Source organism: Pinus tabuliformis, chromosome 4_1 (genome assembly GCF_031772625.1).
Source record: "Pinus tabuliformis cultivar Carrire ecotype Pingquan chromosome 4_1, CPIR1, whole genome shotgun sequence".
Lineage (NCBI taxonomy): Eukaryota > Viridiplantae > Streptophyta > Pinopsida > Pinales > Pinaceae > Pinus > Pinus tabuliformis.
In genome coordinates this window covers 602,742,256-602,755,493 of record NC_142303.1, presented here as the reverse complement: position 1 = coordinate 602,755,493, position 13,238 = coordinate 602,742,256, and the positions used below count along the sequence as shown (strand labels likewise).

The 13,238-nt window shown below is 32.0% G+C and overlaps 1 protein-coding gene across 1 annotated transcript; it reads right to left on the bottom strand.

Moving 5' to 3' along the window:
* Nucleotides 1–3,413: 3,413 nt before the first annotated feature.
* LOC149177444 (putative inactive cadmium/zinc-transporting ATPase HMA3) lies at nucleotides 3,414–9,305 on the bottom strand. The gene is given in 11 exon segments (XM_089421752.1): nucleotides 3,414–4,289; nucleotides 4,398–4,466; nucleotides 5,612–5,742; nucleotides 5,832–6,031; nucleotides 6,175–6,505; nucleotides 6,604–6,660; nucleotides 6,663–6,740; nucleotides 7,772–8,027; nucleotides 8,125–8,222; nucleotides 8,339–8,596; nucleotides 8,994–9,305. Coding segments are annotated over 11 exon segments (2,577 nt in total). The 5' UTR covers nucleotides 9,217–9,305.
* Nucleotides 9,306–13,238: the final 3,933 nt, after the last annotated feature.

Below are 13,238 nucleotides of genomic sequence, written 5' to 3'. Positions count from 1 at the left end.
CTTATACTCTTGTTTGTTCTCATCTCGAGGCCAAGTTGGATGGCCCATTAGTGCACCCAATGTTCCTTATACTCTTGTTTGCATCTCGAGGCCAAGTTGGATGGCCCATTAGTGCACCCAATGTGGGGATTCATAGTATGCTTTTTACTTCTTAGGATGAAGGAAACATATATTTAAAATTAATTAATAATAAAAAATTATTGTGAATAATAATATGAGGGAGATATATATTTAAAAGCATGGTAATAACAAAAAAAAATTTAATATATAAAGAGAGAAACAGAGAAAAAATTGAATAAAATGATTAAATTTTTAGCTATGTATATTGTAAGAAAATTATAAATAACTCTTATAGTACCTAAGCCTTTAAATAGTTGTGAGGGTTAGCTCAATTGATCAAGTCCCCATTGTTAATACTCTTTGTTATTGAGAAGTATTGAGTTCAATTATATTTTTTTATAATTAAATGAAAATGTTAAAACCATATTCCAAAATAGACATGCTTAGAAATGATATAAATGATATATATTAATGCAACTTTATAAATTAAATCATTATTTAACACTAATAGACATCTAAATACTTATGCTCATGATACACATTGTTAAAAAGCATCAACGCACTTATACTTATGATACATTTCTCAATACAATTTTTTAATGATAATGATTAATGTTCATTATGATTAATATAATTTATCAAATTAAAAATAAAATAAAATTTCTTTAATATTTTATTTTATTAAGAAAAGCATTTAAAAATACCAAAATTTTAAAATATTATGTTTTAATTTTTTTTATCTCTTTAAAATATTCTAAGAGATTTTTTTTTTCAAATTATATAATATAATGTTTTAAAAATAATTAACAACAATACATTAAAAAATAAAAATATAATTTATATAAATATTAAATCATATTTTAAAAATACTAGTCAATGTGATAATTCAATAAAAATATAATTTATATAAATAGTAAATCAGATTTTTTATTCAATAAAAATATAATTTATATAAATAGTAAATCAGATTTTAAAAATACTAGTTGTGAAAATCAAAATAAAAATAGAAATGAGTTACATAATTTTATTATCATTTTATTAATATCTTTTAATTAAATACTATTTTGTTCTTATTAAAAATTTAATAATGATAATAATTTTTTAAATATAATATTAAATTTTTAAAACACCACTGACTCTTTAACATATTTAACATATTAAGTGAATACTCCATTTATCCTTAAAAAAATTTAATTGTAATTTCCCAATACTGATAATAATTTTTTAAATATGATATTAAAACTTTAAAACACCATTGTCTCTTTAATATTTAAATTTAATTGTAATTTCCCAATAATGATAATATTTTTTTAAATATTCCCGGATGCGGGTGATCTCGTTGTGCGATAGGCATGTGGCTCGTCACATGGGCAGGTGTCAGCCCGGACGAGCCACGAGTAACCAGGACGCTGCACAGTTAATACGCCGGAAGGTGAAGTCATTTGGGTTTTAAGGCCTGTCTATTCAGCATTCAATGTGCAGCAGAGAGCGAGGATGATGGCGCTCCATAAACTTGAACCCCCTGCCGCTTTCCTGCGTTCCCTCTAGCTGTCCGAGCAAACGCTGGCAGAGAAGGAACATTCTTGTTCAGCGTAAGATTTTCAGGGGAATTCTTGTTTGGAGATAAATTGGGAGATGTAGAGAGAAAGGCCCAGAATGAGCAGTCATCGTGGCAGTTCCAGGGGTCGTGCCGCAAACAGCGGCCAGTCACTTTGCCTTCCTCCTCGGTGGAAATCACTTCTGAGCAGAATGAACCCGAGCAGACTTGCAGGCCGCAGCAATGTGCGTGGGCGGGGAGAAATCATGGATTGTGGTCATGTGGAGCATCCGGCTGTTCGCTACGGATCCCCTGCACTCTGGAGAACAATACTCTCATTGTCTCAGTCTCGGTGGAACATTGCAGCAGTCTCAGGGGGCAATTGGAAGACCTGAATGTGCCAGTGGTTGACATATGAGGCGGCCAACAGAGCAGACATTCCCCCAGCCACACAAGCAGCTGATGCAGGCCCCAGTGAGGGGGCAGAGGACTTTGCTTTCGGACTCGGACGAATCCCAGAAGCTCAAATGTAAATGAAGATGAGCCATACAAACTGATGATGAATAGCTCAGCCATCAATCTGATCTCGCTGCCGGAAAGGAACGCAACTCTCTGTTCGTCTCTTCTGCTCTCTATGTCTGTTTGTCATTCTGTCGGTTTATGGGTCACTATGTCGGTTTATATGTCTACTGTGTCGATTTATATGCTGTCTATGTCGGAACTATGCACCGTCAAAGGTCGCAATGCTAGTAAGGGTGGTAAGCTGATCCAATTTTTAAACTGTGTTGCTCTAAAGTCCAATATGGGGAAAATGCCAATCTCTCTGGAGATGCAGGGCCAAGGCCCAAACGCTGTAATTTTTGATATTTTGTAATATAAATAGCATAGTCTTACGTAGAAAAAAAAATATTTTTTTAAATATGATACTCTTTAACATATTTAAGATATTAAGTGAATACTCCATTTATATTTAAAAATATTTAATTGTAATTTCCCAGTACTTATCTAATAAGAAAGTACCCAATTATCACTTTTATATAATTTCAAAATAATAACCCACCTATAAAATTTATCTATGGAAAAAAAATGTGTACAATCACCCTTAATTATATCAATATCCCAACTTCCAAAAACATCAGTGATGATTGCCTAGTTGCCCACCCCAATCAAACTCTATATATATCATATACTTAAATAAATGGCAGAATTAAATGAGTGGCATTAAAAAAAATGGAAAAATTAAGTTAAAAAAAGAGATGCAATTTTTTTTTGACATGTCAGATGAGCAAATGAATATTTGGAAGGTTACCCAATTTGACCAGATCAATCCACAATGTGTACAATCACCTTAATTATATCAATATCCCAACTTCCAAAAACATCAGTGATGATTGCCTAGTTGCACCCCAATCAAACTCTATATTATCATATACTTAAATAAATGGCAGAATTAAATGAGTGGCATTAAAAAAAAGGGAAAAATTAAGTTAAAAAAGAGATGCAATTTTTTTTGACATGTCAGATGAGCAAATGAATATTTGGAAGGTTACCCAATTTGACCAGATCAATCCACAATCCATCGAGTGGAGTGGTAAGTTTCCTGTGTGAAACAGTGAATTGCTCGAAGATCACCCATCAAACAGAGAAATACATAAAATATTTAACCAGAATCGAGAGGGAATCTTTTCTCTCGAACCAATGGATTTATGGAAGGCTACCTGTGAACTAAAATCCCAAATTTTCCAGTCCCGGAACTTGGGTACTGAGCGATTTAATTGTATCAGATGGCTCTTTGGGCCAATCCCACGAGATCTGTTTATTGTTCAATCACAACAACAGTCTCCTGTTGCCCATCAGTTGACTGAGATTGGGTTAAATGTTGATCATGAGAATTGATCATTTTATTGCTTCCATTCAGTTTTATTTCTGATACACAATTTTCAAAATGCAGATGAGCAGAATTTTGACAGCAGCGATTCGTCCGCGGCTTCAGGCAGGCACAGCCGCTGTAAAGGGAAGGATGGGAAATGCATGCACTGCATTTCACAACGTCGCAGGTATTGCTGGCCTCGTGTGATGGCGACAAATCAGCTACACTATTTCTGTCATGCCCACAACCACGCCTGTCATGACAGTCATTGTCATGATGGTGATGGTGTCCAAAATTATGATTATGGTGATGGTGGTGTTCGCCCTGGTGGTGATGGTGATCACCATTTTCTTGATTGCAAACGCCATGGCGATGGCGATTGCGATGGCCACCATGGCTATGACGTTTTTCTCCTTTCAAGAGAAGCATGCTGTTCAACGTTACAAGCATACCGGTCCCCACGTCTGCCAGCACTGCTATCCAGAGGTACACCAACCCCACAGCAGCGAGGGCAAAGATAACAACCTTTGTGACAATGGAGATGGCAACGTTTATGTATATTTTCCTCAATGTTCTTCGGCCAATCTTCACTGCTTCTGCGATTTTCCTGATATCATTAGACATGAGAGCTATGTCTGAAGTCTCCATGGCCACAGCCGAACCTGCTACACCCATAGCTATGCCGATGTCTGCTGCAGCTAAAGCTGGGGCATCGTTGATTCCATCGCCTATCATGGCTGTCTTGCCCACCTGCTTTAAATCTCCAATAATTCGGACCTTGTCCTGTGGGAGTAGTTGAGAATAAACTTGAATCTCCCCCACCTGAATTCGGACACACAGTCAATAAATTCTTGGAAGCAGGATCTTATAATGTTTTGAAATTGTACAAATTAATCTATGAATTTACTCGCAGGGCACGTGTGATTATACCTCTTCTTCAATGAGAGCAGCTGAGGTGGCTGTATCCCCAGTGAGCATAGCTAGTCGAATTCCTAGTTTCTGCAATGGATAACAACGCACAGAACATATATTAAAAGACGGTTCAAACTTCAAGGACTTAGAGCAATTTCGAGGAAAGAAATCAGTTTCTCTATTAGCCAGAGGGTTAGAGTAAGGTTGTTGTTAAAGTTGTTAAAGTAAGGCTGTTAGGGGATAGTTTACAAGTATAAAAAGCTTAATAGGACGACATTTTTATCATGTCCAATATATTACCTTGATCGGGGTGGGGAATTGAACTGGTGACTTCATAGCTCACCAGTATACTCACTTAACAGTTTAAAAGTTTCGAAGCTAATACAACAATATTCATGGACATGAAGCCATTAAAATATATTTATCAAGATATTATAGTTCATCATAACACTAACAAGGATTTAAATATTTAAATTTAGGTGGGGAAGATAATAATCATCCAGCCCAACCATCCGAGACTCCAATTGACACTCACAGCATCCACATCTTACAGTGATGTTGGAATTAAACTTGAAGCAACTCCTTGTTCAATTTAATAGTGACTTACAATATCATTACTTGCAAGATTTTTAACTAGTACTAAAAACTATAAATAAGACACAATCACTTAATTTTAAGTGTATCTGTACTTGGTCAATTCATGCACGCCTTTCATAATTTAACTCCTTGTTCAATTTAATGGTGACTTACAATACCATTACTTGCAAGATTTTTAACTAGTAGTAAAAACTATAAATAAGACCCAACCACTTAATTTTAAGTGCATCTGTAATTGGTCAATTCATGCACACCTTTCATAATTTAGTAGTGAACATAGAAAGAAACATGAATCTAAAAGATCATCTATGTAATTCAAAAAAAGTTGAAATATTAAGATTTTGCTCCACAGAATTTTTTGGACGGCAGTGCAAGCTATCTGTCAAAACTGCAAAAGTAATTAGATATCTTGCTCAAAACTGTAAAAAATAATTATCATTCTTATCTCATGGATGCTATAGTTTCTGCTGTGACAAGAAATCAAAAATATTTTATTTTATTTTTACCTGAAATTAAAGAAAACCAAACATTTAAAAAGACTAAATTAGAGACCACCAAACTGTAAACCAAACATTTAAAAAGACTAAATTAGAGACCACCAAACTGTAAAGTGGACGTGATAACCTGGTCAATACCTTGAGTCTATCAAGAGCTGCTGCTGCTTCTGATCGGCAATTATCAGCCACACTGAAGGCCCCTACAAAATTTTCCTCTGTTCCAACATATCCGACTGTTGCTCCTCGGATGTCGCAGTTGTCTGGTACATCTGCAATATTATACTCTCTCAATGTCAATTCAGAGAATTAGTTACAGTAAATAAGACTTGGTGGGGTGATATGATAGATGCAAGCTTACATTTGGTCCAACCTAATCGATTTGATAACCGAGAATTTCCGATGTAAATTTTCTGATTGTCCACCTCTCCACATATGCCTTCTCCTTCCAGGATGGTGAAATTCTTTACCTCAGCTGATGGCTCTAGGCCTTGCTGTCGGCAGTGTGAGACAATTGCAACTGACATGGGATGACTTGATCTACTCTCAAGGCTTGCTATCCTGCAATTTTCATTCGATGTTTGAAAGCTGAGTAAGATTTCAATAATTGAAATCTGAGTAAGAATTCTAGTGAATGGCAAAAATACATATTTTACTGTTAATTTTATCAGTCTGCAAACAAAAGTGAATCTGTAGTGACTTACCATGATAACCATTTCTGCACATTTATGGTCTCAGACTCAACAAACATTACATCTACCACCCTGAATATTCCTTCCGTGAGTGTTCCAGTTTTATCAAACGCTACCACCTTAAGCTTCCCTAAGGTTTCCAGATACTTCCCACCTTTGATAAGGAGCCCTAATCTAGCAGCATGGGCCAACCCACACGCTGTGGCCACTGGTGTTGAGATTACCAAGGCGCATGGGCAAGCGGTTACCACAAGAACTAAGGCTTTATAAGCCCACTTGCGAAATCCAAGCGAGCGATCAATGCAAGGGGCTAATACCATTGCTAGAGCTGCCACCACAATAACTGCAGGTGGCCAGATGATATGAAGCCACAATCAGATGTTTGTGAACTCCAAGAACTATGAAAATTTGATTTTCAATAACTAAATATTGTGCACAGACCTGGAGTATAATATCTTGCAAGCTTTTGCACGAACTCTTCGGTGGAGGACGTTGATTCTGTGCTTCTTCTACTAGCTTTGCCATCCTTGCCATGGTAGATTCTTCTGCTAAGGCTACTGTCTTGACGCCTAAATAACCTGCAATTTTCACAAATTTAAAGAGGAGATGAGATTTGAAAACATAATCATAAGCATCAGATGGACATTAAATTGCCCGTCAATTTTCAGATGGAATATTTGGATTTTTTTGACAGATTGTGTGCATTTTTTTGACATATTTCTAGTGCTTTTAGTCAAGGTTGATGCGTTATATCAACAGAACAGAGCATACAAATTATATTCTAGCATACAAATTATTATCTGTAGTTTTAACTTAGCTTTGAACAGCGTTTCTGTAGAATAGGTAACTTCAAAAACTTCAAACAGATACAACTACTTCATAAATGACACAAATAGACTAGCTACAAATGTCTCAGGGATTCAGCCAACCTCGTTGGAGAAACAAATTGTTCACCAAAACCACTTGGACTGATTGTGGCTACATTGGGGAAATCTTCTGTCTGCTTTTTTCAAATTGGTAATGAAAATTTGTTTTTACTATAAATGTCGGAAGATCATTATCCTGTATTTAGGAATGTATTTCAACATTTTAGAATTTAATGAACATTTTAGAATTTAATGAAAATGTAGAATTTAAACAAATTTTAGGAATTCTCCCAAACATAAAAGAAACAAGTTTTTGTAATCATTCCTCCAAGGAGGAATTTGTTAACTTAAGAAAATAATTTATTACTATTTTATTAAAGATGAAAAGAAACTGCTGGTTTTATTCATAGTTGATTCAGTTGAGTGAACATACTGTTAACAAATATGAAAAATGTCACAATTTAAAATAACTAAGTGTGAGAAACCCTATTCAAAGACAAATTTTATAGAAATATCCCATTAAAAACAATTTTCGATTATATGAAATTGAGTTGTAATTCGATCTATGTTTAAAAATGCAGAATTTTTGAAAATATTTTGTATATGCTACTTTTTTTTTTCCGAAAGTTTTCAATATTTTCAAAAAATAAATCATTTTTCCAAAAGCTGGTTACTGGAAACATGTCATAAAGAATATTTTCATAAAATTGAACCCAATGAACGGAAAGAGATTGCAAAGTTACCTGTCAGATTCATAGTACCAGCCCATACATTGGCCCCGCCTTGTTTCTCCACTGGTAAGGATTCTCCTGTCAAGCTACTTTCATCCACTGAACTACTTCCAGAAACGACAATACCATCTAGAGGTATCGTCTCCCCTGCTTTGACAGATAGCACCGTGTCAATGGCCACATCCTTCACAGATACCTTCTCTCCACTTCCTTGAATAACGGCTGTTTGTGGAGCTAAATTCATAACAGACGAAATCTCTGCTCTAGCCTGCCAGGAAATTACAAGTAGAATTGCTAACAAAATTCCAAACATTTATCTACAATACTTAATAATCTTTCAGGGATTTCCATAAAATTAAGCTCACTTTGTCATTGGATCTACTTTCCAGCCATTCAGCCAATGTAAACAAGAAGACAATAGTGCCTCCTTCCACATAATCCCCCAATCCAATAGTGCCTGCAACTGTTTCAAACCCATCTAGCCTAATTAAAGCTTTTATATGCCCATTATAAAATTATTCATGCAAAAGTAAAAGCTTCCAATATGACCTAATCTGCTATAGGTATTAGGTCAATTACCTGCAATAACCATGAGCACATTTATGTCCAGCATGAAATTGCGGAGGGCCACGAAACTTTTTAGCAATATAGGCAGAATGCCTATAGCTATGGCACCTAAAGCCACCCACCGGAAAGGGCTATAAAGATACTGAAAGAAAGAAAGTGCAAGGCAAAACCCCGAAACTAAAGTGTAAGGACTTGGCCATTTTCTTGCACTTTTCAACTGTCCAGCCACGCGAAGACTTGCATCTAACCTTGCCTGATTTAATGCCTTAACTGTATAAAGGCATAAGAACATTAACATCTTAAAATTGCAAATAAACATCATTTCCTAAAATGTTAAATATCACAGGCTAACTCTGCAGGCTTTTAGTAAAAAGAAGGGGATTCTGAGAGGTTGAGGGTTTTTCATTTGTCCAGGGCTAAACTGCTTCGGGATTTGATTAGATGCCAGTATCAGAATAGATACTTATAAAATACACGGTGAACATGTATCTGGTGTTTACATGGTTTTAGTATCTACTTAAATGATTTTTGTGGGTTTCTCTGTTTGGTAAAACTTGATAACTAATATCACATACAACATACTGTTAATATTATGCTGGTGCTTGCGCTCCCTCTGGTTTTTAACAGAGCAATTCTTGAACTATTATTAACTTAAAGATTTCAATACCTATCTCTGATGGCGGAATGAGTACCGAATCATGTAAGACGGTCACTGTTCTTGCAGGAACATTAACTGAAACGCGCTCCACACCATTCAGAGGCTGAAGAACCCTCTCTATCAGAGGCACCTCCGATGGACAGCAGATGCCCAAGACATTAAAAGTTGTTTTACACAAATCCTGAGTATCACCCGAGACTTGAGTCACATGTTTTGCATCTTTGGCCTCCATCTCTTAGAGAAGAAAACTGTGACAAGCAAAATCAGATATGAGGTGCAGTTAATGAACAAACACGTAAATAAAGCTTTTTCCCAGACTCCAGAGACCTTAAATTTATAATTCTATTTCCCTGCCATGCCAACACATATTCTTTTCCTAACATCCACCTCGCAATCCACAAGCTGCTTATATCAGCACCGACATATACCTGAATTATTTAGACATTTTATTTTCAACTATGACAGACATCAGTCCATTATGCTCACCACATCATCAGCACTGGAAATTTAATATTCTGCACCACACATTACCATTTTACTGGGGAACAAAAGAAAGTAGGATAAAAAGTACTTTCATACCCCAGAAGCACGCCATGTTTTGTGGAATGTACAGTCAAATTTACTTGATCCATTACTTAGGTGTACTCCATACAGATTGCATGCCTGCCCTCACATGTCACCGACTTCCATTTCAACTGCAAGATGCCGAAATCATGGAAAGGCAAGCAGACAATTTGTTTCATTACGCAACTCATAGGCTAATCCCCCAATGAAATTGCTCCGCGTAGGCTGATCTCCAATAGAGTTGTGCAGAGGCTAATGTCCAATGGAGTTGCTCTGTTTTGGGCATTATTATTTTTTGGCAGGATTTTGTCCCAAATTCGGTAGCTGTAATTGCAATTTTACAATTTCACTTACATGATTCATGGTTCACATGATACATGTTTGTCCATCGGCCTCAACTGTCAGAGTTACCATTAAAATAATGCCTGAATTGCAATTTGAATAACAGCCATTGGAATAATGCCAGAATTGGCATTTGTATAACAGAAAATTCGGATTACAGAATTTTTCATTCACCGGAACCAGAGGCATCGGGAACAAATAAATTTAGTTATTCTATACAGTTATGCAGTAACGGCCATATCGTAGCCCACCGATTTGGAAAGGCGTGGCTCTATCAATTATGCCCCCACCCCCACGAAACACATGGATTTTCATGTACAGATGTACCGCCTATTGAAACTGTACTCGACAGTTCAGTGTACACCAAAGGCCAAAGGGAATCACGTGGCCGTTGGTTTGTTTGCAGATAGTGTGTAGAAAAGTTCTGGAAGTTAAATTTGAAATGGAGATTCATATTGAATTTGGTCAAATTTCTGGGTAGAAAATTGTCAGAAGTTAAATTTGTCGTGAACAAATTCATTTTAGATGGAAATTTTAAATTGAATTTGGTCAAATTTTTGGATATAAAAGAGAGTTTCATGATGAAAATTTAAATTGAATTGGGTCAATTTTTTGGTAAAAATTTGCCAGAAGTTAAATTGTCTTTTTTCAAAAGAAAAAGCTTTATATTATATTGAGGCAATATATACAAAATAAATATGATGGATCTGTCAGAAGTTAAATTGTCCTGATCAAATTAATTGGAAATGGAAATTTAAATTGAATATGCTCAAATTTTTGGCTATAAAAAAGAGTTTCATCACAATCGAAATTGGAATTTTGGAATTTTAATTTTAAAAATATTATTATATTTAATATATTTAGGTATATTAAAAATTGGTAGAGTTTCAAAAATGTAATTTGGTTTTAAGTTTAATTGACAAAGTTATGTAATATATTATAATGTTTTTTAATTTTAAAGTAGAAAATTGTCAGAAGTGAACAAATTCATTTTAAATGAAAAATTTAGATTGAATTTGGTTAAATTTTTAGATATAAAATAGGGTTTCATCACAATCAAGATTGGAATTTTAGAATTTTAATTTTAAAAATATTATTATATTTGAATATATTGAGGTATCTTAAAAATTTATAGAGTTTCAAAAAAATGTGTTTTTGGTTTTAAATTTTGTTGACAAAGTTATGTAATATATTATAATTTTTTTTGTTTAAGTTTAGTTGACAACGTTATGTAATATATTATAAAGTTTTTGGTTTATAGGTATGGCGTATTTAATGTTTATAATGGTAGTAAGGTGTGGTGTATATAATGTTTAGTGTTTATAATGGTAATACCAAATAATTTTAATTAGCAATTTTATAAATTGAAAGAAAATATTTATTTAATAATACAACTTAAAGTTATTATAATGATATATTTCATTCTCATTACATTAGAATTAATCATTTTTTAATCACTCAAAATGTATCTAGTGTTTATAATGGTAATATGAAATAGTTTTAATTAGCAATTTTATAAATTGAAAGAAAATATTTATTTAATAATAAAACTTAAAGTTATTATAATGATATATTTCACTGGCATGCATTGTTGATGCCCATCAGTATGGTTGGGGCTTATTTTTGTGACAAGTTCTCCATCCCTTTGCATAGTTTCATCTATATGAGAGACATTCCTTTAAATGTATTGGTACATAATGCTATGTTTATATTTCTGATATAAATACAGTTATGCTTTTTCGATCTGGAATGAATATATATATATAATATTATATATATATATATATATATATATATATATATATATCACTCTCATTACATTAGAATCGATCATTTTTTTTAATCACTGAAAATGTATCTAGTGTTTATAATAGTAATATGAAATAGTTTTAATTAGCAATTCTATTAATTGATTTTTTTTTTTTTTTTTTTATTATTATTTAATAGTAAAACTTAAAATTATTATAATGATATATTTCACTCTCATTACACTAGAATCAATCTTCTTTTTAATCACTGAAAATACATCTAATACTTAAAAAAAATATTAATATAACTTGTACTTTTAAATTAATTTTAATTTTATAATTGTTTTACGATATTTTGAATTTTTTTTAATATTAATTTAACTTGTATTTTTAAAATAATTTAATATTTTTAAATTTATAATGGTTTACGATATTTTAAATTCATTTTTTTAAAATATTAATTTAATTTATACTTTTAAATTAATTTAATATTTTTAAATTTATAATTGTGTTAGGGTATATATATATAGTGTTTGTTTTCATTAAGGAATCATTATTTCTTTTCTTTACATTTATTTATTAAATTAATATAAATGAGAGATAAATTGATAAGTTTTTTTTTAATAAAAATTTTGTTATTTAATAATTTTAGTTAATTTAAATTAATTAAATTTAGTTTAAGTTTAATTGGCAAAGTTATATAAACATATTATAAAGCTTTTGGTTTATAGGTATGGTGTATTTAATTTTTATAATGGTAGTAAAGTGTGGTGTATCTAGTGTTTATAATGGTAATACTAATAGTTTTAGCATTCTATTAATTGAAAAAAAAGTATTTAATAATAAAACTTAAAAAATTATTATAATGATATATTTTACTCTCATTACACTGGAATCAATCATTTTTTTTAATCACTGAAAATACATTTAATATTTTTTTAAAATATTGATTTAACTTGTACTTTTAAATTAATTTAATGTTTTTAAATTTATAATTGTTTTATGCTATTTTAAATTTGTTTTTAAAATATTAATTTAACTTGTATTTTTAAATTTATAATTATTTTATAATATTTTAAATTCGTATTTTTAATATTAATTTAGCTTATACTTTTAAATTAATTAATTTAATATTTTTAAATTTATAATGGTTTTACCATATTCACAAATTCGTTTTTTTTTTTTTTCCTTATATTGAGGATTATACACCCCTCCCTCCTACCGTTTTTAATAGTTACTCTGTTTTCTATTTTTTTTTCTTTATATTTATTTAAATTAATATAGATGAGAGATAAAATGATGATAAGTCTTTTATTTTAATAAATAATTTTGTTATTTAATAATTTTATGTTAATTTAAATTAGTTAAATTTAGTTTAAGTTTAGTTGACAAACATTAGGTGTGGTGCATTTAATGTTTATACTGATAATAATAAGATGTGGTGTATCTAGTGTTTATAATGGTAATATGAATAATTTTAATTAGCAATTCTATTATTTTTTTTTTTTATTTAATAATAAAACTGAAAATTATAATAATAGTATATTTCATTCTCATTAATACTAAAATCAATCATTTTTTTCAATTACTAAAATATATC